The sequence below is a fragment of the Geotrypetes seraphini genome, chromosome 14 (assembly GCF_902459505.1).
Source record: "Geotrypetes seraphini chromosome 14, aGeoSer1.1, whole genome shotgun sequence".
Taxonomy (NCBI): domain Eukaryota; kingdom Metazoa; phylum Chordata; class Amphibia; order Gymnophiona; family Dermophiidae; genus Geotrypetes; species Geotrypetes seraphini.
This window is the reverse complement of record NC_047097.1, coordinates 7057338-7082342: the sequence shown is the minus strand read 5'-3', so window position 1 is coordinate 7082342 and position 25005 is coordinate 7057338. Positions and strand designations below refer to the sequence as shown.

The window sequence follows — 25005 nt, the reverse complement described above, 5'->3', positions numbered from 1 at the left end:
TCAAATCCTTGATCTTTCTACTAGTTTTTTCAAGTCTCCTTTTCTTTCTTCACCTTATCCATCAAACCTGCTGTGTTAAAAGACTTCTCTACGAGGGGCTGCTGAAAAGTTCTCGGTCCAAGTCCTGCTCCTCTTTCATGTACTAAAGTTCTTCACCCCTAAACTGTACAGTTCCCTCAGGTTTTGCAGCATAAATGCACGACCTTGCATTTCTTAGCATTAAATCTTAGCTGCGAAATTTCAGACCATTCTTCAAGCTTCACTAGGTCCTTCCTCATGTTATTCACACCATCAGCGGTATTTACTCTAATGCAGATTTTGGTGTCATCCACAAAGAAGCAAACCTTACCTGACAACCCTTCGGCAATATTGCTTACAAAAATGTTAAAAAGAACAGGCTCAAGAAAGGAATCATGAAGCACACCACTGGTAACATCCCTTTCCTCAGAGCAATCTTCATTGACTACTACCCTCTGTCACCTTTCACTCAACCAGTTCCTCACCCAGTCCGTCACTTTGGGACCCATACCGATGTCACTCAGTTTATTTACTAAATGCCTCTGTGGAACACTGTCAAAGGCTTTGCTAAAATCTAAATACACCACATCTAGCATACTCCCTCTATCCAATTCTCTGATCACCCAGTCAAAAAATTGTTCAGATTTATCTGACAAGAACTGCCTCTAGTGAAATCATGTTGACACAGGATCTGTAATCCACTGGATTCCAGAAATATCACTATTCTCTGTTTTAAAAGCTTTTCCATTAATTTACTCACTACAGAAGTCAGACTTACTGGCCTGTAGTTCCCTACTTCTTCCTTACTTCCACTTTGGTGGAAAGGGACCACATCTGCTCTTCTCCAGTCCCACTCTAGAGAAGCATTGAAAAGGTCAGCCAGAGAAGCTGCCAGAATTTCCCTAAGTTCCCTAAGAGAAACTGGGCCTCTTCTCCCTTTAAAAGAGGAGACTGAGAGGGGACATGATTGAAACGTTCAAGATAGTGAAGGGAATAGACTTAGTAGATAAAGACAGGTTTTTCACCCTCTCCAAGGTAGGGAGAACGAGAGGGCACTCTCTAAAGTTAAAAGAGGATAGATTCCGTACAAACGTAAGGAAGTTCTTTTTCACCCAGAGAGTGGTGGAAAACTGGAATGCTCTTCCGGAGGCTGTCATAGGGGAAAACATCCTCCAGGGATTCAAGACAAAGTTAGACAAGTTCCTGCTGAACTGGAACGTACGCAGGCATGGTTGGTCTCAGTTAGGGCACTGGTCTTTGACCTAAGGGCCACCGCAGGAGCGGACTGCTGGGCACGATGAACCACTGGTCTGACCCAGCAGCGGTAATTCTTATGTTCTTAAGTTCCTTCAGTACCCTCAGATGTACATCTTCCGGTCCTTTTTATATGAAGTTCACTGCAGTGCCTCACTGCTCTGTTGGGCTGTCTGTGTGGCCAATCTACTAAAAATGCTGAGCCCTCCTACATCCCACTGACTTGTTCGGTGCATTTTTCAAAAATGGTTGACAAAAAAAATAGATGCCCTGAGGACAAGCTCATCTATGAAAAAGTCATTTTCGAAACAAAAGGATAGACATTTCCCTGTTTTGAAAAATGGATTATTATGCGTCTTACGCAAAATGTTCCAACTTGGATTTGGATGTCATATTGAAAATGCCCCTCCTAGATCTGAACTTTGTATACCCCACCTTCACAAGAGACTCAACTGTGTTGTTACTCAACCAGTTCACAGCTGTCTGTACCACTCCCTTAATCATCCAGGTTGTTTACTAGTCTTCTGTCTGGAAGAGTGTCAAAAGCCTTACTGAAACCCAGACAGGTAATATTTATAAAATCTCCCTCAATTAAGTTCTTTCATCGAAATAACAAAAAATATCATTCTTCTTCTTTTTTTTTTTTGCAATTGTTTCAAGTTTATTAGGTTTTAATATACCGACCATCAAATAAATATCTGGCCGGTTTACATTACAATAAAAAATATAGATAAGAAAGAGGAGTTAATATAGTCAATATTTAGAAGTACATACAGTGTATATTAAACATAAACAAGACAGACTTGATTGTGAGGGAAGAGGTTTGTGGGAGGGTAAAGTTACATTGTTAAGAGAAAAGGGAGAAAGAGGGAATGGGGAAAAAACATTTGGGTGGGGAAAAAGTCTTTTAGAAATAATTTTTGAAGGTTAAATAATTGAAAATAACAGAGAAAGTAGATACTAAACTGAAATGAATGCATCGCGGAATAGAAAAGTCTTTAGGCCTATCTTAAATTTATCCAGTTGTTGTTCGTCGCGAAGAGGTTGTGGTAAAGAGTTCCATAGCATAGGAGCAGAGACGGAGAAATTTATTTTCCGTGTGTAGTAAAAATGTTTAATAGAGGGGATCAGAAGGAGATTTTGATTTGTGGATCTCAGAGTACGAGATGAACATTGAGGGATGAGGAGTTTATGTAGAAATGAAGGCAGATGAGAGGATTGTTTATTTATGACAAGAAAAAAACAGCACAGCAAAACATCAGGAAGATCCAACAACAATATTCTTCTTCTTTTAACAGAAACGATTTATCAACAATTTAGGGCTCCTTTTACTAAAGGTGCGCTGGCGTTTTTAGCGCACGCAGGAAATTACCGCGCGCTACGCTTCTAGAACTAACGCCAGCTCAATGCTGGCGTTAAGGTCTAGCGCGCGCTATTCCGCGCGTTAAAGTCCTAACGCGGCTTAGTAAAAGGAGCCCTTAGATATAGACCAACTGCATAAAATGATAGAAACTGTTAGAGAACAAGGTGGCCTGGGAAAGCGGAAGCTAGAGAAAGAACAAAATTAACAAGACAAATTTCAAGTGTGAAGACGTTTGAAAAGGAAAACAGAGAAAAAGGTTAATCAGAATGGACTCCGATACAGAATCTTGTCCCATACAATTCTACAGGTGAGCAAGTTCTGTTTGCTTTGGCTGTGTCATTCCACGTACTTTAATGAAAGTACCGCGAAAGAAATACTCTGAAATCAGGTCTGATCAGATGTACAGATATTGTATTTGAAAGGGGGGCGGGGGGGGGGGGGGAGAAATAAGACTTATGCTGACTTCTGAAGATTCACAGCGACGGAGCACCTTTTAAGAGGAACATGATTTTTCAAAAGAAGAGAAAAACAGATTGAGGATGATGAGAAATCGGCGAGACCAAACAAAGGCTGAGCTGAGATCGTGGAGGAATCGATGACTGTACGCCAAGGAGACAGCGTCACGGTCAGAAAGATTCAATATTCTAAGGGCAGCTAATGAAAGCAAAACCGAAGTCTGCAAAAATGAATTCGCCTGCAGTGCTCTGGGGGTGGATGGTGAGAGACTAAGAAGATGAGAGTTAAAGAAATATATTGACCACAGAATAAATAAAAGAGGACTTTATAAAGTAAAGCCCAATACAATGCTGAGGGGTCACTGAGAGAAGGTCATTGTTCTTCTATGAGCACACAACTGTTTTTACTTAAATCAGAAATGCCCTAGCACAGATTCAAGCTTTACACCTCCTTTCTTTCAGGGGTTACAGAAAATGAACTAAAAGTCTTTCTGTTATTCAAAGGCAAAGACCTTTAACAAAAAACAAATACTTCGTTTCTGTAGCCAAGCCTAGAAATGACTCCTTCATTACAGAGTCTTGGTGACATGCATAGTATAACGGCCGGAGCAGAGATGGTCAGACGGAAGTATGATGTTACGGGAGTCACGCAATTATATATTTTATACACTCACAAACTTGTCGCGGCTGTGTTTCAGCATGCGCCTGCATCAGGAGGCCTTGTATGTAAATGATTCATTTATGAAGAAAGGCCTAAAACAGAGCCTTATTAGTATCAATATTAGTCCACAAATGATTAATCGCACTGCCACTGCTGCTGGGACTACTCATATATGCTGGCTGCTATCAATAAATAATATTGCCACTCAGATCATACAAAACTCTGTTACTGACAAAGAAACCACCAAACTCTGCGAATCCTCTAGCTGTCTCTGCTCTAGCTCTGTTACTTGGTAATCTGGGGGAGTGTGTTTCTTCTTTTTTTTCTTGTTGTTGTGCACAGTGAACAGTACCACATACATGATCATGGATTCCTTATCCAAGTTATTCTTGGGCTGAATTGTTAGCATGAGAGAGAATGATGAGTCAAGAGAAAGTTAGTCTCTCTGTTTTCTTTTTGCTAATTCTTTTTATCTAGACTGCATTCTGAACAACTGAATTCTTGTGGCGACTTTCCAGTTCTTCCTCCTCGACACACCCAGCAACAACAAAACATACAGTAATCCAGCCTGACACAGTCACTTTTCCCAACCCTGAGGGAGCCTGGGGGTATGTTACCCAGTGAATGTGAGATTATCATACCTAAAATCTGAAGGAAGACCCAGTTCCCCAACTCTTGCAAAACCATGTAGGTTCATGCTAATAATTAACATTTCTTTTTTTTTCTTTATAAGAACTAGAATAGGAAGAAAGTCATTGCCAAAATGTTTATATTAGTAATTTAAAAATTTGTATACACTTTTGCAAGAACTTATCCTTTTCTCATTATCTCTTATTGGCTTAAACCTTTCTAGAATTTTCTTAAAAATGAGACAAGAAATAAAAAGATCAATATTCAAAGCTAGTTATATCTTCTACCCACATAACTAGTGCACACTGGGTCCAGGCAATAGAGCTGCCTGACTCCCGATTCAAATCGATTCACTGATTCACTTCGGCTGAATCAATTCAAATCAATTTGTTCTCGGAAAAAATCGGACTCACCAATTCAGTGCAGGCCCATAAGGGGGTGCTCTAAGGGCTGGCATCATCATGGTCTGGGAGCTTCTCCACAGAGGCAGCCTTCACAACATGCTGCTCTTGCCGGCATCGGGCCTTCCTCTCTGCCGGGTTCTGCCTTTGCGGAAACAGGAAGTAGGCGGGACCCATCAGAGAGGAGGGCCCGATGCCAGCAAGAGCAGCAAGTTGTGAAGGCTGCGCTGACAACAGTGTGTGTGTGTTTGGGAGGGAGTGACAAAGAAAGAGAGCAAATGAGAGAGGAAGGGAGGGGGGAGGAGGAAGGGAATGGGGAGTTATCAAACCTCAGAAGGGGGCATGAATGGAGGGTGCTGGATCCTGGGGGTGGGGGAGGGGGAGAGGGAAAAAATGCCTTACTACAGGGCAGGCAGGGAAGGAGATGACTTGGATACAAGAGAGAGATTAGATAAAGCATTGAGGATGAAGATACAGAGAGAAGAAAAGAGAGAGAGAGACGCCTTAAGCAACCTGGGCCAATCAGAACCTTAGGCCCCTCCACGGCGCATCCCAAAATGCACTGGGGATGGGAAGATCTGCTGCTGGGGGGGGGGGTGTTGCTTGATATCAGCGGTGGGAGGGAATGCGCATCTCTCCCGCTGCTGGGGGAGGTGTTGGAGGGGTGTTGCTTGGCTGAGGGACAGAATGGGCATCTCTCCTGCTGCCATGGGGGGAGGGGGAGGGCTTGACTTTGGCAATGGGAGGGAGTGGGTATCCCTACTGGACGATCTTTGATTTTTTTTTTTTTGTGCGGTTATTTTGCACATGTGCCGATCGCTATCACCAGCGATGGGCACGTGCAAATTTAGCAAACCTTCGCTACTCTCCACCAACCTCATTTGCATGCGTGCTTTTTGGAGAATGACTCGGTTTTTTTTTGAAATCGCTACAATAACGGCTGTGACAGCGGCCCATCGGTTTTTACTGCACAGTTTTGAGAATCTAGCCATGAATTTTGCATTAAATCTAGAGCCTGTTTTACAAAGCCACGCTAGCGGCTGCTGCGTGGCAACAGCCTCAAAGCCCTTTAAATCTCTATGGCCTTCGGGGCTGTTAACGCGCTGTAAAATGTTAATCCAAATGTTGCCTATTGTTTTGGCTACTTGGAATTTTCTGCAATATGCAGTGTCTTGTCTCTTTAGGATAGTGCGGTAATTGGCAATTTAGTTTTAATAGGGATAATTCTGGAATTCACAGCTCCAAAACACATACATCAACTAATATGTAATGTAATGTAATTTATTTCTTATATACCGCTACATCCGTTAGGTTCTAAGCGGTTTACAGAAAATATACATTAAGATTAGAAATAAGAAAGGTACTTGAAAAATTCCCTTACTGTCCCGAAGGCTCACAATCTAACTAAAGTACCTGGAGGGTAATAGAGAAGTGAAAAGTAGAGTTAGAGGAAAAATAAAAATAAAATAAACATTTTAACAAGACAGCATTGATCTAAATACTTTGGAAGGTAGAAGAGAGGAGAGAAAGGAATAGAAGCAGAAGGGGGAGCCGTTGAACAGTAGAATTCTGGAGAAATTTAAATGATAGAAATAGAACAAAACAAAGACAAAAGGCAAAACAATAGATAAGATTAAAGATAAATCATGAGCTGGAAAGAAAAATAAAATAAAACTTTGTCTTCAATCCACGGTTTCAGCGTCAGTGATGAAGTGGAGCAATATAGAAATGCCATTAGATAGTGGAGGTCTTGGCAAAATAGAGAGTATTAAGGATGGTGAAAAATAAAGAGTGTCTAGGATAGCTTGCATAAGTGAAAGTTATGACACATTGAGACAGAACTTTTCACATCTTTGTTTTGTAGCGTATTGGAAGAGTAAAGCCATAGCAGACCATGGAGTGCTATAATACCTCACGGATACGCCTCTGTACTTTTTTCTGTTGAGCTCAATAAAATATATTTGACAATAATACCTCACGGCTCCAGTAGCTGTTACAGACACGCAAGGCGGGCGAGAAGCTTCCATCGTTGTTGATCACATCCCGAAAATTGCATTTCTTATCTCTGAGATGCATAAAACCAAGGAGAGAAATCCGGCTTCAATAAAATAAATTTGCTGATTCAAACTTTTGAAGCAAAAGAAACAGTGAGGAGCAGCATAATCGAATACCGTAGTTGAAAAGTTCGAGAGTGCTGATCCAAACAGCAGAACAGAAAGCAAATTACAATACCTATGCTCTGTACAAGAAAAATAACAGCTTAGATAATCACAGGGCTCATCTGTTCTCTTTGGATGTTCTGTTTCAGCACCAAAATCAGCTCTCTGATCTGAGCCATTTGACTGTGGTACACACTACTATGTCAAGCCACCTGGTGTACTATTAACTACTACTATTAATTATTTCTAAAGTACTATCACATGTACGCAGCACTGTTGTAGGGGCGAATTTCAGTTGGGCACAGGAGTATGCCCAATGAAGCACCACATCCCACAGTAAATTAAATTGAAGCTAATCACCTAAGAAAAGAAAATCTAAGATTATTGCAATAAAAGATATACAAGGTAACACACATACCAGCACAAAAGATATTATAACACAATTTCTTGATTTTTATAAAGAATTATACACTTCTAATTCTTATAAAAATAAAGAACAAGAAGGATTAACATTCTTAAATTCCTTTCTTGAACCTAATATTCCGGATCATATAAAAGGAAGTTTAGAAGATCCTATATCTTTAAAAGAAATAGAAACAGTATTGAAGTTTCTTAGAGTTGGATCCGCTCCAGGTGGAGATGGGTATACTGTTGAATTTTATAAATCATTTCAAAATATCATTTTACCACATCTGTTAAATTTATATCAATATCAAATAAAGAATGAAAATATTTCAGGTACTATGGCAGAATCGATAATTATAGTCTTACCAAAACCAAACAAAGATCGTACTCTGGTTTCAAATTACAGGCCTATTTCGTTATTAAATGTGGATAATAAGTTAATGGCTAAAGTATTAGCACTTAGATTGGCAAAAGCTCTTCCTTTCATTATAGATGTACATCAAACAGGATTTATTGCTAAAAGACATTCATCAAATAATACTAGACTAGCATTCCACTCATTAAATTTAGCAAAAAATATAAATGATCCAGCTTTTCTAATATCTTTAGATGCAGAAAAAGCTTTTGATAGAGTGGAATGGAATTTTATGTATCAAGCTTTACAATGGTTTGGTATAGGCTCCGGTTTTATTAAAATGATCCAGACATTGTATAGCTCTCCTGGTGCAAGATTATATATTAATAATAATTTATCAACTAGATTTAATTTGCATAGGGGAGTTAGACAAGGATGCCCTTTGTCTCCATTACTTTTTGATATTGTCCTAGAACCTTTATTAATTGCAATAAATAAGACTAAGGAGATAAAGGGAATCACGTTTTCCAACTGGGAATTTAAACTTTCTGCATATGCAGATGATATTTTATTATATTTAAGAGAACCGGATACTACTATTCCATGTATACTTAATTTATTAGAGAAATTCGGCACTTTTTCTGGATATAAAATTAATTGGAGCAAATCTGAAGTCCTCCCAATTAATGTTCATTGTACGAAAGGACTATTTGACCCATATTCATTTATTTGGAAAGAAGATGGAATAAAATACTTAGGAATTATGATCAAAAATACAATAGAAGACACAGTCAAAGAGAATGAAAAACTTTTATTGAAAAAAATAACAGAAATGTGTGAGCAATGGAATCCATTACATCTTTCTTGGTGGGGAAGAATTCAAACAATTAAAATGATGGTATTGCCTGTGATTTGTTATCAAATGAGTATGATACCAATATTTTTTCAGGGGTCATTTTATAAAAAACTTAACAATATTCTTACAAAATTTGTTTGGTTTGGGAAAAGACCAAGAATCGCTTTAGTATCATTACAAAGACCAATTGTGGAAGGGGGGGTAAATTTTCCAAATTTTTATAGGTATCATCAAGCCTATATTTTAAGACAGGGTATGTATTGGATCCTCCCAGATCTCATGGAAAATGTACCAGATTGGCTGTATTTAGAATGGCAGCTCCTGTTCCCTTTATATCCAGAACATCTAATTACCATAACAATGCCTAGGAGATATAAAGATAACAGAATCTTTTTAGATACTTGGAAAACATTGAGATACATAAGTAACCTATCACCAGAACCAATAGCTAAATCTCTAAATCAATCAATATGGGTAAACTCCAGGATCAGAATTGGCGGATTTAAAATCGTCTGGAAACAATGGATAAATGCAGGAATAAGAACATTGAATGATGTCATATCAGAAGGTTCCTTGCTTAGTTTTTCACAATTGCAAAATAAATTTGGACTAAATAAAACACAATATTTTAAATGGATGCAATTGAAGCAAGCCATTCAGGTAGGGTTCCCTGAATGGAAAGATCTTAATACCCAATATAGTTTGCAAGTTTTATGTTTCCAGGCGGATTTCTTGGGACACCAAGCCGCAAAATGGTATAAATTAATATATGGATTTCTAAATAAAAAAAAGAAAACTGGACTTAGGGATATTTGGAGCATTGAGATTGGACAGACAATTTCTGCATCTCAATGGCCAAGATTCTGGTCCTGGAGATTAAGATTAACAAAGTCAGCATCTATGAGTCAAACATGGATATTTTTATTACATAGAGTGTTATGGACCCCGACGCGCTTGCAAAAAATAGATAATACTAGATCTAATAGATGCTGGCATTGTAAAATAGAAGTAGGGACATTAGATCATTTAATTTTTTTTGTCCTTGCATAAAAGCCTTTTGGAATTTAATTTGGCCCCAAATTAACATATTACTAGAAAATCATATTGGTCTCTCATATGATACCATATTATTTGGTACTGCAATGAGAACACAAAGTCCAATATCAGCAAACAATAACAAATTGCTTTTAATATTGACAGGAGTTGCCATGCAGCAAATCACACAAAATTGGAAGGATTATACCAAGCTAAATTATACATTCTGGTGGAACTCGGTGTGTCACATATACAAAATGGAGAAAATATTGGCATTACAACAAGGAAATATAAAAAATTTTAAGAAAATATGGGATCCATTGACAAAATATTCTAAAGATCAGATATCTTAACACATTGATGATAATAATAATATAGGGTTAGGGAGGGAAATATAGAAATTAATATGAGGAAAAATGAAAAAAACAAATAAAAGGGGAAAGGGATTCAATATATATGATATGATATTGTACATACAACTATAATTATTATAAACTAAATATTATGCTATTCATTTATTGTAAGATTGAAAATTTTATAAATAAAAATTAAAAAAAAAAAGAACAGAAAAGAAATTGACAGAAAAAAAAAAAAAAAGAAGCTAATCACCTATGAATTAGGTTGTGCTTTCATATCTTCTTTCATGTTATATCATTTTCAAACTGCAAAAATATACAGCAAATCTAAATTTCTATTTTAGATCACATTGTTTCAGAGCATCTTAAAGCCACATGGGTATAATTCCATAAAATGGCTTATTTTATAGAGGAAACATGAAGAGGCATTTTAAAAAGGAAGTTCAATTTGGAATTTAGACTACACAATGACATGGGGTCATACTCAAAAGATGTCCTAAATTTAGTTGTGTAACTATGTAGGCCCCAGCTGAATATCTGCCAAGACCTGCATAACAAAAATATATATATATATATATATATATATATATATACAGTAAAACCTTGGATTGCAAGTAACTTGGTTTGCAAGTGTTTTGCAAGACAAGCAAAACATTGTATTAAATTTTAACTTGATATACAAGCAATGTCTTGCAATACGAGTACATACAGTATACACGTGTCACTTCATCACAACTGAGCCGATGGTTCTTCTCTCTCCAACGCTGCGGGAGTGTAGTGACTGTTCTAAATTAGCAAGGTCTTGCAATACGAGTACGTATAGTATTTTGTATTAAAGTTTTTGGTTGTGGAACGAATCGTCTGAGTTTCCATTATTTCCTATGGGAGAATTTGCTTTGATATACGAGTGCTTTGGATTACATGCATGCTTCTGGAATGAATTATGCTCGCAAAGCAAAGTTTTTTACTGTATATTCAGGGATCTCCCAATCCCTTCCTCTGAATGTGATCCTCCTTCTCCCCCCCCAAAGGTAAGTCCCATCCCCCTCCTCCATCTAAACATGCAACCTCCACCCTCTCCTCCAATACACAGGATAGGCCCCCTAGGCCTACCTGCAATCCCCGGTGATCTGGTGAGAGAGACAGGAGCAAGAGCAAAGCCCACTCACTCCTACCCTTAGCAACAGCCTTTGCTAGGGTTACCAAATTTTCCCAAAGGAAAATCGGGACCCATTGCCACACCCCCCAGGCCTGCCCAGTTTTACCCGTTCCGCCTGTGTCCCTAGCCTTTCCAAAATAGCTGCCACAATGGACTTCTAAAAGAACCCCCTTAATCTGGAAAAATATTTTCTTATTACCTCATATAGACTCCTGGAGGCACCATGGTGGCACTGAAGTGCACAGCAGCTTGGAATTCATGGGAAAGGCAGGGATCCACGTGTTGATGATAACCTGGAGATTCAAAGGCATCTTTTATTCCATCTGCAGATTCCCCCAGACCAAGAAGACTTCCAATGCCCACTCATTTCCTAACCTACCTGTGTATGCTGGCACTGTTTTGTTAAGTAATCCAGGCAGCCACTCATACAATATGATATTCTACAGGAATCAATTCAGAAAAAGATTAATATGTACAGTATAAGGACAGTATAGGGAATTTCACTCTTAATTACTATTTGTTACATGTAAGTGATAGATTCTTCTAATCTCTGTAGCTCTAGCAATGACTTCAAACAGGTTAAAACCATTTACAAGGTCATTTTGTAACTGTCTGCATTAGCTTCAGCTATGTACGTACTTTCAATTTCAAGACTACGTCAGGATAAAAAAGCATACGTGCACATATAGGGCCTAATTCTCTATAGCGGTAAAGTTAGGCAGCAGTAGGCACGCTACAGCCACCTAACTAGCTAAACTTAGGTGCGCTGTACTAACGCGCCTACCTTGGGTGTGTGAAGGCACATAGCGATGCCTAAGCATGTGGTAAGGCAGGTGGAGGCGTGGTTTGCGCCAGAAGTTGTCTTACACATGCTTGGGCGTCGCTATGCACCTCTGGAAGCGTGAGGTAGGCATCTGAAACGTAGGCCTGCAAAGTGCTGGCCTACATTTCACGTGTCCTATACAAAAATGTAGGTGCAATTCTACAACGTGCCCCTAGCGGTTGATTGACAACTGTGCACCTGCATGCCTACAATGTAAGCGTACTAAGGCGCACTATAGAGAATCAGGCCCATACTGCTGGTATTTGTTGTGTATAAGTTTTCCATGCGCACAGTGGAAATCCCTCCCCATGCTTCCCTTAGAATGCCTCTGTTCAGTGGATAAAACAAGTGCATACAGTTTGTGCACGCAGAGAACAAGGAAGCCAGGGTTCAAAGGTTACTTGTATGCTCCTTGTCACTTCTCCCTCCATTGCCTCAGGTATAGTTCACATTTTAAGTCCTTCTGGGCAGGGAAACAACGTGTGTGCTTGGACTCTTAATTTACCTTGAGCTTGGACTGAGAAAGATGAGTAATGAGTCTAAAATAAATGGCGCCGTGAGTTAGACATTGGTAGGGGGCCTTACCACTGCCTACCTTAGTTGTTTTAATTGGCTTTAATTAGCACGGTAATTGACCGCATTGTTTAAAACTGATTTATAAAACTTGTAAACATAAAAAGTAGGTGCCAGGAGGCGTCTACAGTGTAAGTGATGAAACTGAGTCCACAGCAGGACACCTGACGGTGCCTTTTGCCTGAGTGGGCGTGGTTGGGGGGGCTGAGTGGGACGAAAGCACTGTTAGGCATGATTCACTACAGAACCTAGGTGTCGGCAATGTGGGCCCATAAAACCCTGGTTTACATTGCATACGCCTAAGTTTTCTGCTAGGCACCATTAGCCATGATTCTTTATACAGCGCCTACGTGTGATTGACAGCTGTTTTTAGGCGCTATTTATAGAATCTGGCCCTAAAAGCCCATTTCTTTGGGTACAGCAAGTTTCAAGTTTATTAGGATTTTATATACCGCTTATCAAGGTTATCTAAGCGGTTTTTACAATCAGGTACTCAAGCATTTTTCACCTACCTGTCCCGGTGGGCTCACAATCTATCTAACGTACCTGGGGCTATGGAGGATTAAGTGACTTGCCCAGGGTCACAAGGAGCAGCATGGGATTTGAACTCACAACCCCAGGGTGCAGAAGCTGTAGCTTCAACCACCGCGCCACACACTCCTCCACACTTTATCTGGCCCCATTTTGAATTTGGGCCTTTATACGACCTACTACTGCTACTTATCATTTCTATAGCACTATTAGGCGCAGGCGGCACGGCTGAAGCAGAAGCGACCACCAGACACCGTGCAATTTTGTTCAACTGCGCGATCTGGACTCTTTCCAACTGTTTCGAAAACATCTGAAGACTTGGCTATTTTCAAATTTGTAAATTCCACTCCTCTCCATTCTGTTATTATGATGATTATTATTATACTATTCCAAATTCATATTGTATTTGTTCTCTTTTCTAATTTTTTGCAAATCGTGCCGAGCTGTATAATTACAGAGAAGATGCGGTTTAGTTTAGTTTAATGTCCTGCTGGGACTTAAGATATTCCAGTCTGGTTCCTTGAGACTCAGTATCTTCATTACTGAAGCCAGGTACTATAGGTTACCGATTCCTGTGGTAATATCGCTGCAGTAAAATGCGTTACTTTCCTGAAGATTAATAACTACTCTTCTAAGTACCTTTATACCATAGGGTCAAACTCTCATAAAAATTCACGCCTGCTTCCAAAAAGGTGTGAATGTGAGCATGTTTTATAAAATACATATGCACATCTCAACCATGCCTGAGCTCTGCCCAAACGGCATCTCTTAGATCACCTACACACAGATTGCACAAAAGCATGTCTATCTTTTTGCTAATTCCTCAAAGCTATTTTCCAAATATAAACATGCTGAGAAATCCATCGGTACTGAATTAGCTTTATTTAGTCAAATTTTCAGCTGAAAATTCACCTAAGGTAACAGTTATCTTGACTGCTCAGTGGGTGTTTGAACATCGACCCCTTGCACTTTTCTCTTACCTAGAATCTGTGGTAGAAAAACTTAATAAATGAACCCCTCTAGGCAGGAATGACTCATTTTCAAGTTACCTGGTAGGTGGCAATCACCCATTTCCTGCTGTGTTGAAACAAATCTTCATCAGACCATCGGGGATGCTCCTTAGCAAACTTTTCTGCTAAATAGTTGTGATACCGGAACCAGACGATGCTCTCAGCCTGGAGGAAAGGGCTCTCATTTGCTCGGGCATTTCCCATTTCTGCAGCAAAGAACATTGGAGGCAATTTCAAAACAAGACGCCTATGTGAAATGTTCAGAAAAGCAGCTATTCTATAAAGGCAATATAGACAGAAGTACCGTGTTTCCCCGAAAATAAGACAGTGTCTTATATTAATTTTGGGCCCAAAAAACACACTTGCTCTTATGATCATCTCTCCCTTCCTCTTCTTCACCCCAATTCTTCCTCTTTCCTTTCTCTCCCCAATATGTGCAGCATCATTCCTCACCTCCCTCCCATCCCCCTTTGCAGCACAAGTTTGCCCAGCTTCTATCCTTCCCTTCTTCCCTCCCATCTCTTGTGCAACAGAACCCTTGAGCACTCTCCCGCCCTTGCCGCGCAGCCGAATCCCCACTGATAACTTTATTTATAATATAATAATAATAATAATAATAACTTTATTTTTGTATACCGCCATACCCCGAAGAGTTCTAGGCGGTTCACATTAGTTAAACAGAGATTACAAGTGGTTACATATCAAATTGATCATAGAGTAGCAGACAGCAAGGAGAGAGTATTTACACTCCATCCTTCCCTCTCCGCTGACTGCGAGCGAGCCCTACCTTCATCCAAAGCAGCGTCGGGCCGGCAGCACTCTAAACAGGCTGCTTCGGGGAATTCACTCTGCCGCATTACTGATGATGTCATCAGTAACGCAGCAGAGTGAATTCCCTGACAGACCAGGCCGAAGCAGCCTGTTTAAAGTGCTGCCGGCCCAACGCTGCTTTGGATGAAGGTAGGGCTCACTCGTGGTCGGCAGGAAGGGAAAGATGGAGAGTCAGCAGGAGTTTGGCTGCACGGTGGTGGTGGGGGGGGAGATGGGGGAGGGCGGGTTGAAGAGTTGCTGCTGGCGAATGCTGGGACTAGGGCTTATTTTGGGGGTAGGGCTTATATTAAGACCTCCCCAAAAATCATACTAGGACTTATTTTCGGGGTAGGTCTTATTTTTGGGGAAACACGGTATATAATGTAAGCTTTCTGTACTGGGACAGACAAGATTCATCACAGTATCCTGTTTCAAACAATGGCCAGTCCAGGTCACAAGTACCAGACAAGATTCCAAAAGAGTAAAATAGATTTCATGACACCAGCCTACATTGGAGTCTTGTGAGCTGTGCTGCGTGTTTATAGCCTCTTAACTACTTGGATTTTTTTGTGACTTTTATGTTTTTTTTAATATTTAAGACCGCCAAGGACCCTATAAGACCCAACGAAGGCACTCTCTGCCAATCTATGCAGCACAGTGCTTATGCAGTAGGTATTTGCCTTACCACAACAACTTTTGCAGTTAAGGTGCAGTGTGGTAAGTGCAAAACCTTACTGCATTTTAGTGAAAACCACCCACAATCCTTCTAACAGTTAAGATCTATTTCAAACTGAGTTTTCCCCACCAGCTGACAGCTTTATAGTTATGTTTATCAGACATCTGGACTTACCCAGACATGTCCTCTTTTTTAGATGGCATGTCCGGGTATCCAGACGGCTTTTCAAAACCCGGCACTTCGTCTGGGTTGGTTTTGGGGGTTTTTTTTTTAATTCTTTATTCCTTTTCAAGCCAACATAAAGTGCAACAGATAACAAATATTTCAGTAAACATTACATTCAAATATAATAATAAGTATATATTACATTACATTAGTGATTTCTATTCCACCATTACCTTGCGGTTCAAGGCAGATTACCTAAGGAGTTATTTGGACATTTAGGAATAGATATAACCCCTCTCTCCTCCCCTCCCCCCCTTCCTGGATGTGTTCAACACTCATAGAGAAACTAATGATCAAGTCGTCTGGGTTTTAAAAAGCTTCTTCTTTGGGACTGTGTCAGGAGGGCATTTGCGCATGCGCGATGCCCTCCTGACTGACGAGAACAAGTTGAGAGGCAGGGCTGGAGCGTAATATGGTAGAACTGGGCGGGCCTGGGGAATGGGGCTATGGGTCCGAATTTTATTTAACTAAAATATGACAACTCTACTTATAGTCATGTAGTCAGAGCATAAAATCTAAACTCTCAAAACTTTTAACAGCCAGAACTTAAAAAAAAAAACAGATGGAACATAGACTACATCATTAAATCAAACCTGTTTCGGATTTTATTTCATTAACTAGGTGCTTCCCTTGAGAAGAAACGGGATGATATGAAAGTTGCCAATCAGGTGGAGAAAGCATCAGCAAAGACTAGACAAATGCTAGGATGCATTAGAAGAAGCTTTATCAGCTGAAAGCCTGAAGTTATACTGCCGTTATATGGTGGAGTACTGTGTTCAGTTTTGGAGGCCACATTATCAAAAGGATGTGAAGAGAATGGAGTCGATTCAGCGAAGGCCACTAGGATGGTTTCAGGACTCAAGGATCTCCCATATGAAGAACGTCTGAACAGGCTACGCTTATATTCTCTAGAAGAGCGCAGAGAAAAGGGGGGACATGATAGAAACATTCAAATACGTCACGGGCCGCATTGAGGTGGAGGAAGAAATCTTTTATCCTATGGGTCCCACGGCGACAAGAGGGCACCCGCTAAAGCTCAGGGGGGGAAGATTTCATGGGGACACCAGGAAATACTTCTTCACCGAAAGGGTAATTGATCAATGGAATGGTCTTCCACGTCAGGTAGTTGAGGCCAGTACAACACTCGACTTCAAGGGACTGGTGGGGTCGCTCCAGAGGAATGCTTAAAAAATGGATTCTCAAAGAGGGAGGGTTCTTGAGTGGGCAGACTTGTTGGGCTGCCGGCCCTTTTCTGCCGTCACACTCATGGCATAGAGGGGGATATACAAAGATGGATAGGCAAATGGCTGGAAAACCGAAAGCAGAGAGTGGGCATAAATGGGAAGTTCTCCGACTGGGAGAAAGTGACTAGTGGTGTACCCCAGGGCTCGGTACTTGGGCCGATCCTTTTTAATATTTATATCAATGACCTGGAGGAAGGAACATCCAGTGAGATCACCAAGTTTGCAGAAGATACAAAACTATGCCGGGCGATCAGATCGCAGGAGGATAGAGAGAAACTCCAGAGTGACTTGTGTCGGTTAGAAACATGGGCGGAGAAATGGCAGATGAAGTTCAATGTGGAGAAATGCAAGGTAATGCATTTAGGCAATAAGAATAAGGAATACGAGTACAGAATGTCAGGTGCAACTCTGGGGAAGAGTGAACAAGAAAGGGATCTGGGTGTACTGATAGATAGGACCCTGAAGCCGTCGGCACAATGCGCGGCAGCGGCAAAGAAGGCAAATAGAATGTTGGGCATGATAAAGAAAGGAATCTCGAGTAGATCGGAGAAAGTTATAATGCCGCTTTATAGGGCAATGGTCAGACCACACTTGGAATACTGCGTCCAACATTGGTCTCCCTACCTAAAGAAGGATATAAAACTGCTGGAGAGGGTGCAGAGATGAGCAACAAAACTGGTGAAGGGTATGGAGAGACTGGAATACGAGGACAGACTTATAACACTAGGATTGTTCTCCCTTGAGAAAAGGAGACTGCGTGGGGATATGATCGAGACCTTCAAAATACTGAAAGGAATCGACAAAATAGAGCAGAGAAGATTATTTACATTGTCCAATTTGACACGGACTAGAGGACATGTAATGAAGCTAAGGGGGGACAGGTTCAGGACTAATGTCAGGAAGTTCTGCTTCACTCAGAGAGTGGTTGACACCTGGAATGCCCTCCCAGAGGAGATTATGACGGAATCGACCGTCCTAGGCTTCAAGAGCAAACTAGATGCATATCTCCTTAAGAGAGGCATATAAGGATATGGTGGACTATAAATTACGACAGGTGTACACCTGGCAGGGCCTCCGCGTGTGCGGATCGCCGGACTTGATGGACCGAAGGTCTGATCCGGAGATGGCATTTCTTATGTTCTTATGTTATGTTATGTTTCTATGTATTGTCTGTACTGTTATGAACCGATTTTTATATATTTTAAAAATACAGCTACAACGTAGACAGACTATTAACCGTTGAATACAGATACTCTAGTTTTCTTCCAACTAGTATCTACAGCAAAACTGCTGAAAGACAGGACACAATATCACTTCGACATGACAGATGCCTAACACTTACCATAAATCCCTCTGTGGCCGCGCTGCCCAGTTGCGGGGTCCTGTGCTTTCCATATTAGAACATTGCCGTCTGTTTCTTTAGGAAAGAGTGGGTCAGGCGCAGAAGCCAGCATCCCTCCAGAGAAACTCCTCAGGGCATCGTTCCAGGAATGGGAGGAGCCATAAATGGAGCTTCCATCGATCCAGGCTGTCACTGAGTTTACCTGCAGACACAGCCCAAGTCAGCTTGCAAACAAATTCATATGTTCACCATACCAGGCCCTTCTAGTTAAAATCCCTTACTCTAGCCTTAACCTTTTTAGTTTGTTCTTTAATATGTTAATCGAGTGTGTTTAATGAAGGCTTATGCTGGTTCTCTTGGCTAGAGCGCTGTCAGGATATGGAGGGCAATCCTCCAAAGCCATTTATCTAACACTGTGCACCCTTTCCACGGGTAGAGTACACAAGAGGTTAACAACATGTACACTTTTGCCAGTAGGAAGAGAGGTGAAATTAGGTTAGGGGGAGGTAATAGCATGCAGTTTTGCATTCTCCAAATTAAGCATATTGGAGGCAATGCTATAACTTGGCACCTCAATTTAAGCTGTACAGTGGGGTGTGCTCAGTGCCAAGGCTGTAACGGCATTTCAACATGCCTAAGGGTTCTTCCCCTTAAGTGTTCTTTTTCTCCCTATCAGTTGTCGTTCCAAACCCTTCTTCTCTTTTGTTCCCATTTGTCATTGTCCTTAAAAAATTGTCTTTTCCCTTGGTTTGTTTTTGTTTACATTGTATTTTAATTGGCACATTGTTATGGCATTTTTTGTACACCGCCTAGAAGGTTCGAGTGGGCGGTATAATAAATTTTAAATAAACTTGAAACTGGACTTGGTAAGGAATACTAGTGCAATCCTGCATGGGTGAACCAAAACTTAGGTAAATAGAAATAGTGGCACCTAAGTGAGTTAAGGGACATGAATAACTGATAGTATTCTCTAATTACTACTACTATGAATTATTTCTATGGCGCTACCAAACACACGCAGCGCTGTACGGAGTCACAAAGAAGAAAGTCCCTGCTCGAAAGAGCTTACAATCTAAACAGACAAGACAGACAAACAAAACAGGATGTCATGGATACAGTTAAGGGGAGCAGTTAATCTGTTGGCTAGGTTGGAGGGCAGAGGGGAGTAAAGGACAATCAAGCCATTGTGACATCACTGATGAGGTTGGCTCTTAGGCATTGGTGGAATGAGGCATTATGACATCACTATCTTAGCTGTGCTTCCCAAAGACTGAAACTCTTCACTTTACTACTACTATGAATTATTTCTATAATGCTACCAGATGCACAAAGCACTATACAGAGTCACAATGAAGACAGTCTCTGCTTGAAAGAGCTTACAATCTAAACAGACAAGACGGACAAACAGGATGTCATGGATACAGTTAAGGGGAACAGTTAATCTGCTGGCTGGGTTGGAGGGCATTGGGGAGTAGGGTTAAAGATTGAAGGCTATATCACATGTCATTTGGTGTCACATCCATGGTCTGACCACGGTCCACCCAAGCTCTTCCCGTGTATACACCCAATTTGGAGTTTTGCTCTCTATAGAACACTGCCTACCACACTTATGCGTGAAACCTCCAATAAGCGTCTCTTTTGACGCCTATTTTTGGTACATAGCCAAACGTGTGAGCTTTTAGAATTGCCCCAAATATTTTTAACAAAAAAAAAATGCCTGCACCAAACTGATGCACATTTCTGCAGGTACATTTTCCCATTACTGAATTACGTTCAGGGATATTATTTGACAAACACTAGGTCAGAAAGAGTCAAAATCCAAAAGACATATAACTGACCATGTAAATAAGACAAGCCTTTGAAGGGTGATCAAGAAACATTGTATAAAATTACTCAGAGATGTGAAACTCTGAAAGGAAGGCCACAAAACCTCCCTTGGGTAAAGAGTTTACCTTCCAGTCATTGTTATTCTATAAAAATCTTTTTTGATCACGACCTGGAAAGGCTAAAAAGTTCAAACTGTTTCAAAAGTTCAAAATAATTGGTTTGTTCTTGTTAATATCATGCAAACGTCAATGCAGTGACGTTTGCATGATATTAATAACAAGAACAAAACAGTTATTTTGAACTTTTGAAACAGTTTGAACTTTTTAGCCTTTCCAGGTCGTGATCAAAAAAGATTTTTATAGAATAACAATGACTGGAAGGTAAACTCTTTACCCAAGGGAGGTTTTGTGGCCTTCCTTTCAGAGTTTCACATCTCTGAGTAATTTTATACAATATTTCTTGATCACCCTTCAAAGGCTTGTCTTATTTACATGGTCAGTTATATGTCTTTGGGTACATTTTCCCATGGCACTTTTCAAAGAATTACAAGCATAATTTCCTATTTGGACTCTACCACTGACCTGGGAAAGCCGGTTCTGAGGCACATAGCCAGGCAACAATGAGCTACACAGCTACAATCTCTTGTTGGAAAACTGTGCTCCCCCTCCCCTCCAAACAATGCCTAAAAGTACACACTGGCCTTTATAACATGTGTTCTGTTAGCTGGATTGCCTGGAGGTATCCCACTGTGGAGTTTATGGATTCAATAATGTGCACGATCTGAAGCAGGCATTGCCATGGTCAAGGAAAACAGAAGAGAAGCAGACCATATGGAGAAAACAATTCCCAGCTTTAAACAAGTTTTCCTGACAAGGCCATGCTTTGCCAAAACGGCTGCCTCGGGGTGGATGAATACACGCGCCAACTGGTCTAAAAATCCACGCCTCACTACATGCAAACCCAGGTTAGAGAGGCAGGTGCTGACGTTCAGAGTGCAGGAGTTAGCTGGGCTGACTCCTGCGCTTGGCACAGAACCCAGGCATTCAATGCCAGGCCATTTTGGCTGACCATCATTGAATATCCAGTGAATAGCCATCCCAAGTTGATATTTAGCGCTGGCCAGATAAGTTTAGAACAGCCAAAGGTAGACTCAGTGGCATAGTAAAGGGGGAGGGGGCAGACCACCCGACCGCAGTAATGGTGGGGGCGTTGCGCACCTCTCCGCCCCCATACCATGCTCGTGCTCGTCCTCCCCCCTGTACCTCTTTTAATCTTTACCAGCATGAGAAACTTCTCTGTCCAGCTGCTCGCGCCGGCCTACCTCCTTTCTGAAATCACGTCCGGGTCGTGGGGCCAGGAAGTGATGTCAGAGGGAAAGCCCATACCGGAGAAGCTACTGCTGCTGGAGAAGATTTAGAGATACCGGGGGTGTGAGTATGGCATGGGGAGTGTGGAAGGAGTGTGGCGAGGGGGGGGGGGCAGAGGGGAGAGGCAGAGAGGTGAGCGCCACTACCTTGGGCGCCTCCTACCCTTGCTACACCACTGGATAAGACTAGCTAGTTATGCAGCCCGATTTAGCTGCTGAATCTGACTGGCTATTGCTTTAAATTTCAGGTTCAGGTTCAGGCTGATTAACCGCCCAAGGATGCAAAATCCATCCAGGCCGAGTACATCAAACAGAAAATATATAAAAAGCAGAAAAGAACTCCATTCCATAATAGGATAGAAAAAGAGAGTTATTGCAAGCCAAGCACGTCCCCCAAGACTGGCACATAGGTTCATCGACAGATGTAAGAGATGGACAGGCCAAAGTGGAAAAATAGATATAAGGCATTCAAAGGTCAGCAGGAAATGCGTCCTGAAAAAAATACGCTTTCAGCATTTTCTTAAAAGAGGACAGGGAAGAAATAAAGCGCAATGCTTCTGGAAGTTGATTCTGGAAATTTTGCAGACAGTCGGTTAAATAGTGCTGAATATCAGTTTGGTGAAGCTTGGACTTTTGCACCAGCTTGTATTCAACCGCCCCTGAGGCAGCTGTTTGGGTGAAACGCGACTATGTCAGGGGAACTTGTTTAAACCTAGGAGCTAAAAGTGGTGAATAAAGACTGTTTTCTTCATATGGTCTACTTCTCTTATGTTTTCCCTATTGGATCTTATGGACCGTTAATTTGCCTTGCTGCTTTCTCATTATTGTCATGATTAAGGCACAGAGTAATTCCCTCAAAGATGACAGTGAGGAGACACAACCTGGTGCAGAAGAGGACCATGAGATTCAATAGCTAAAGTGCTTGGGGAATTGTTTGCTCCAAAGATAAATTTGTCAATTCTTTTGACATCAGAGACACTGCCTATACCCTAACCTGGCCCGCCCAAGCCTTTCCTAGCTCCACAGTTCCTCTTCCTTTTTATCTTATGTTCATAGCTGCCACCTAAATCATAGAGACCTTCAAAATACTTAGGGGCATAGAGAGGGTGGACAGGGACAGGTTCTTCAGACTAAAAGGGACGACAGGTACGAGGGGGCACTCGGAGAAACTGAAGGGAGATAGGTTCAAATCAAATGCAAGGAAGTTTTTCTTCACCCAAAGGGTCGTGGACAAATGGAATGCGCTCCCGGAGGAAGTGATCCGGCAGAGTACAGTACAGGGATTCAAACAGGGATTGGACAGATTCCTGAGGGAAAAGGGGATCGTGGGGTACTGAGGGAGGTGCTGGGGTGTTGCATAAGTATAGACAGCTCACCAGGTCGTGCAGGTGCAAGGCTGGAGGGTTAGGACATTGATGGGAAGATAGGACTTCGATGAGAAACCTAGGGGGCAAGGGGGCCCCTTCTGGTGATTAAGGCAGGTCATGACCTGTTGGGCCGCCACGGGGGCGGACTGCTGGGCGGGATGGACCTTTGGTCTGACCCGGCAGAGGCACTGCTTATGTTCTTATCTACAAATTAAGCCCTGCCTAGGGTTATCGAATTTTACTTTAGTAAAATCTAGACCCCCCCCTAGACCCGCCCACCCAGTTCAACCCATCCCAGCCCCATTACACCCCAGTCCCGCCCCCAATCCAGCCCTAGCCCCGCCCCAGACAAAGTGCCGAGTTTTGCCGTCCAGAGCCCCGGACATGTCCTAGAAAAGGAGAGCATGTCCGGGGAAATCCAGACGCCTGGTAACCCTAGCCCTGCCTGACATTCAAACACCATTTTCCCTTGTCCTCGGCAAATGCTAAAACCAGGAATTCAATGATGGACCCTGTCCAGGCTTTGGCGCTGAATATCTGTTTTTTTAAAACAAGCTAGCACATGATTGGTTAAATTAATATTCAGACTTACCCAGCAATGGGTTAGCACATAAAGATAGGACAACTATTAAATAATGGGATATATTAAGACTCCTGGAATGCTCCAACATAGTCAACTCAACCAACCTTCTAGCACCAATATGTGTCTTATCATTCTTTCTGTAATTCCTCCACCTGATCACTATGTCCCGTTTGCCTGTCTTGAGTAGATTATAAGCTGCAGGGACTGTCTCTTCTGTTTTGATGTACAGCACTGCGTCTATCTAGTAGCACTATAGATATGATTAGTAGTAGTAGTAACTCAAAGTTCAGAGTTAACCAGACATTTTCAGCTGCGCTAACCAGGTAAATGCTGCTGAAAATGACCAGATAACCACAAACAAGCGTGCTAACTAGTCGGCGGCCGTTCCCAGCCAATTAACTCACTTTGAGTATCAGCCGGACTAAGCCCAGATTCTAATGCATTTTAGTAAAAGTCAAGTTCTAATTCCTTCAAAAATTTGGACTGTGCTAGATCAATCAAGGACTGATGAAGATCTCACTCTAGGTCAGTGGTCTCAAACTTGCGGCCCGGGGGCCACATGCGGCCCGCCAGGTACTATTTTGAGGCCCTCAGTATGTTTATCATAATCACAAAAGTAAAATAAAACCGTTTCTTGACCATATGTCTTTAGCTATAAATGACAATATTATTATTAAGACTTGGCCAAAAGGAAAGATTTATAAACTATAAAGAGTTTTACCTCATGCAAAATTGTCACTTCTTTAATAAGACATTAACTATTTTATTTCTGCGGCCCTCCAAGTACCTACAAATCCAAAATGTGGCCCTGAAAAGGGTTTGAGTTTGAGACCACTGCTCTAGGTCAACTAGTAGATACATGCAGCTCATTAGCCAACGAATGTATAATATTGCCTCAGAAAAGGAATGATCACTTAAGCAGAATATATCACTTCCTTGGTGGAATTCTGACTTATAGGAAGTGAAGAGGCAGGGACGGGAACTTGAAAGATTATGGTGTAAGACACATATTCGGGCTGATGAAGATTACATAATGCAAAGTCTAAGGATGCCAAAAAACGCATATTTGCTATTAAGATTTAATAGCATGTTTCTAAGGCTCTAACAGGTTGGCCGTGATGACAGAACTGCAAGCATATATTAAATCTTTAGATAGGTGTGTTCTCCTTATTAGTGCCAGAAAACTGGCTGAGTTATTCAAACTGGCTAGCTTTGAATGCGCTTTCAGACATCACTGGGAGCCAGCATAGATCCTGTAGAATTCCCTCTACCACTTGAACTTTTAACATGAGGATGAGTAGAGACTATTGTTGAAGGGTAATTCTTTGAAGAAGGCATCAAGATTTAGGCACCAGAAATGCAGGGAAATGACCAGAAGATGTAATATATATATGGTCGTACGTAAATGTTGCTATTCGCCTAAATGCAATAAGGTGTAAATGTTGATATTCGCCTAAATGCAATAAGGTGTAATTTGAGGGTCTGAGATCACATGGGCAGATTTTAGGCATACAGCTGTTC

General features: G+C 41.3%; 1 protein-coding gene across 1 annotated transcript in view; it reads right to left on the bottom strand.

The window, feature by feature from the left end:
• The window catches only part of LOC117348294 (dual oxidase 1-like), a 201892-nt gene that overhangs the window by 113638 nt on the left and 63249 nt on the right, over positions 1-25005 (bottom strand). Inside the window, exons 6-10 of the mRNA XM_033920228.1 lie at positions 18342-18543; positions 14084-14250; positions 11487-11547; positions 11307-11400; positions 6757-6847 (exon numbers count right to left, since the gene is read on the bottom strand). Coding sequence (XP_033776119.1) covers positions 6757-6847; positions 11307-11400; positions 11487-11547; positions 14084-14250; positions 18342-18543 — 615 coding nt within the window. The remainder of the gene's footprint in view (positions 1-6756; positions 6848-11306; positions 11401-11486; positions 11548-14083; positions 14251-18341; positions 18544-25005) is intronic.